Source organism: Myotis lucifugus, unplaced genomic scaffold, assembly GCF_000147115.1.
Source record: "Myotis lucifugus unplaced genomic scaffold, Myoluc2.0 scaffold_169, whole genome shotgun sequence".
Lineage (NCBI taxonomy): Eukaryota > Metazoa > Chordata > Mammalia > Chiroptera > Vespertilionidae > Myotis > Myotis lucifugus.
The window spans coordinates 1954298-1955891 of record NW_005871217.1 but is presented as its reverse complement, the minus strand read 5'-3'; the positions used below and the strand labels follow the sequence as shown (position 1 = coordinate 1955891).

Genomic DNA, 1594 nt, shown 5'->3' with positions numbered 1-1594 from the left:
CCCAGGTACATGCCCTTGACCGGAATCGAACCTGGGATCTTTCAGTCCGCAGGCTGACGCTCTATCCACTGAGCCAAACCCGGTTTCGGCAACCGGCCAGCATTCTTTTTTAAAAAAAATATTTCTTTATTAATTTGGAAAGGAAGGGAGAGGGAGAGAGAGAGAGAAAATATCAATGATGAGAATCATTGATCGGCTGCCTCCTGCACGCCCCTCACCCCCATCCAGCCCACAACCCAGGCATGTGCCCGTGACCTGAATCCAACGCAGGACCCTTCAGTCCTCAATACGATGCCTTATCAACTAAGCCAAACCAGCCAGGGCAATAACCAGTATTCTTGCTGGACGTATCTGAATAATTTGGGCAGCAATGTACCTGGTGCCCAGCGACTTTGTGATAAATTAATTCATGCTATAATATACTAAATGTTTCCTTCTAGCCTCTTTCCTCCCCCTGCAGGTATGAAGACCTCTCACAAAAAGGTACCTGCAGAGCCAGAAACCGGGGACGCAGTCAGTCACCACACCGGATCTGCAAATGTGAAGAAGAAAAAAACATCTCAAAAGAAGCAGCGGGGCAGACCTTCGTCCCAGCCCCCCAGGAACATCGTGGGCTGCAGGATTTCCCACGGATGGAAGGAAGGCAACGAGCCCGTCACCCAGTGGAAAGGGACCGTTCTCGATCAGGTGCCTATAAACCCCTCTCTTTATCTGGTGAAATATGATGGGATTGACTGTGTCTATGGACTGGAGCTTCACACAGATGAAAGGATTTTAAAACTTAAAATCCTTCCTGATAAGGTGCCATTGTCTCGAGTCAGAGATGCGCGCCTTGCCAACACCATCATTGGCAAGGCTGTGGAGCATATGTTTGAGGGCGAGCATGGTTCTAAGGATGAGTGGAGAGGGATGGTGTTAGCCCAAGCACCAATCATGAACAGCGTGGTTTTATATTACCTATGAGAAAGATCCCGTGTTGTACATGTACCAGCTTCTGGATGACTATAAGGAAGGAGACCTGCGTATCATGCCAGAGCCCAGTGAGCCTCCTCCAGCGGAGAAGGAGCCAGAAGGAGTTATAGATGGCCTGATAGGCAAACATGTGGAATATACCAAAGAAGATGGCTCCAAACGGACAGGCAAGGTTATTCACCAAGTCAAAGCCAAACCTTCTGTGTATTTTATTAAGTTTGATGATGATTTCCATATCTATGTCTATGATTTGGTGAAAAGGTGCTCTTAGGGTACAATTTGCCACATTTGTGGAGGCAAATGTTTGATTTGGAGGCAGAAAAAATGTACCTTTTAATGTATAGAAAGCTTTAGACTCCCTTTGCCAGCACCGTTGCCAGCATAATGTTGATTTGTTCTAAAAAATACAAATGTGTGTGGACATGACATGCTGTGTGGAAGGACTTTATCATGTTGAAGAGACTGGGTGTGTTTAGTGGATGGGGCATGAAAGGAAGGGACAGCTGTAAATTCAGGCTGTGAATAAAGTTCAGCTAGCATCATAGTCAGTCATCTAAAAATGGAATAGGACTTAGCTGGCCTGGTCTAGGAAGGAGGGAGGAGAAGGAACTAGAGATGGGCT

General features: G+C 46.6%; 1 protein-coding gene across 1 annotated transcript; it reads left to right on the top strand.

The window, feature by feature from the left end:
• The first annotated feature begins 247 nt into the window (after positions 1-247).
• Positions 248-1391, top strand: LOC102426418 (spindlin-2-like). Its single transcript, XM_014462089.2, is given in 2 exon segments — positions 248-939; positions 941-1391. Coding segments are annotated over 2 exon segments (816 nt in total). The 5' UTR covers positions 248-426; the 3' UTR covers positions 1244-1391.
• The last annotated feature ends 203 nt before the right edge of the window (positions 1392-1594 follow it).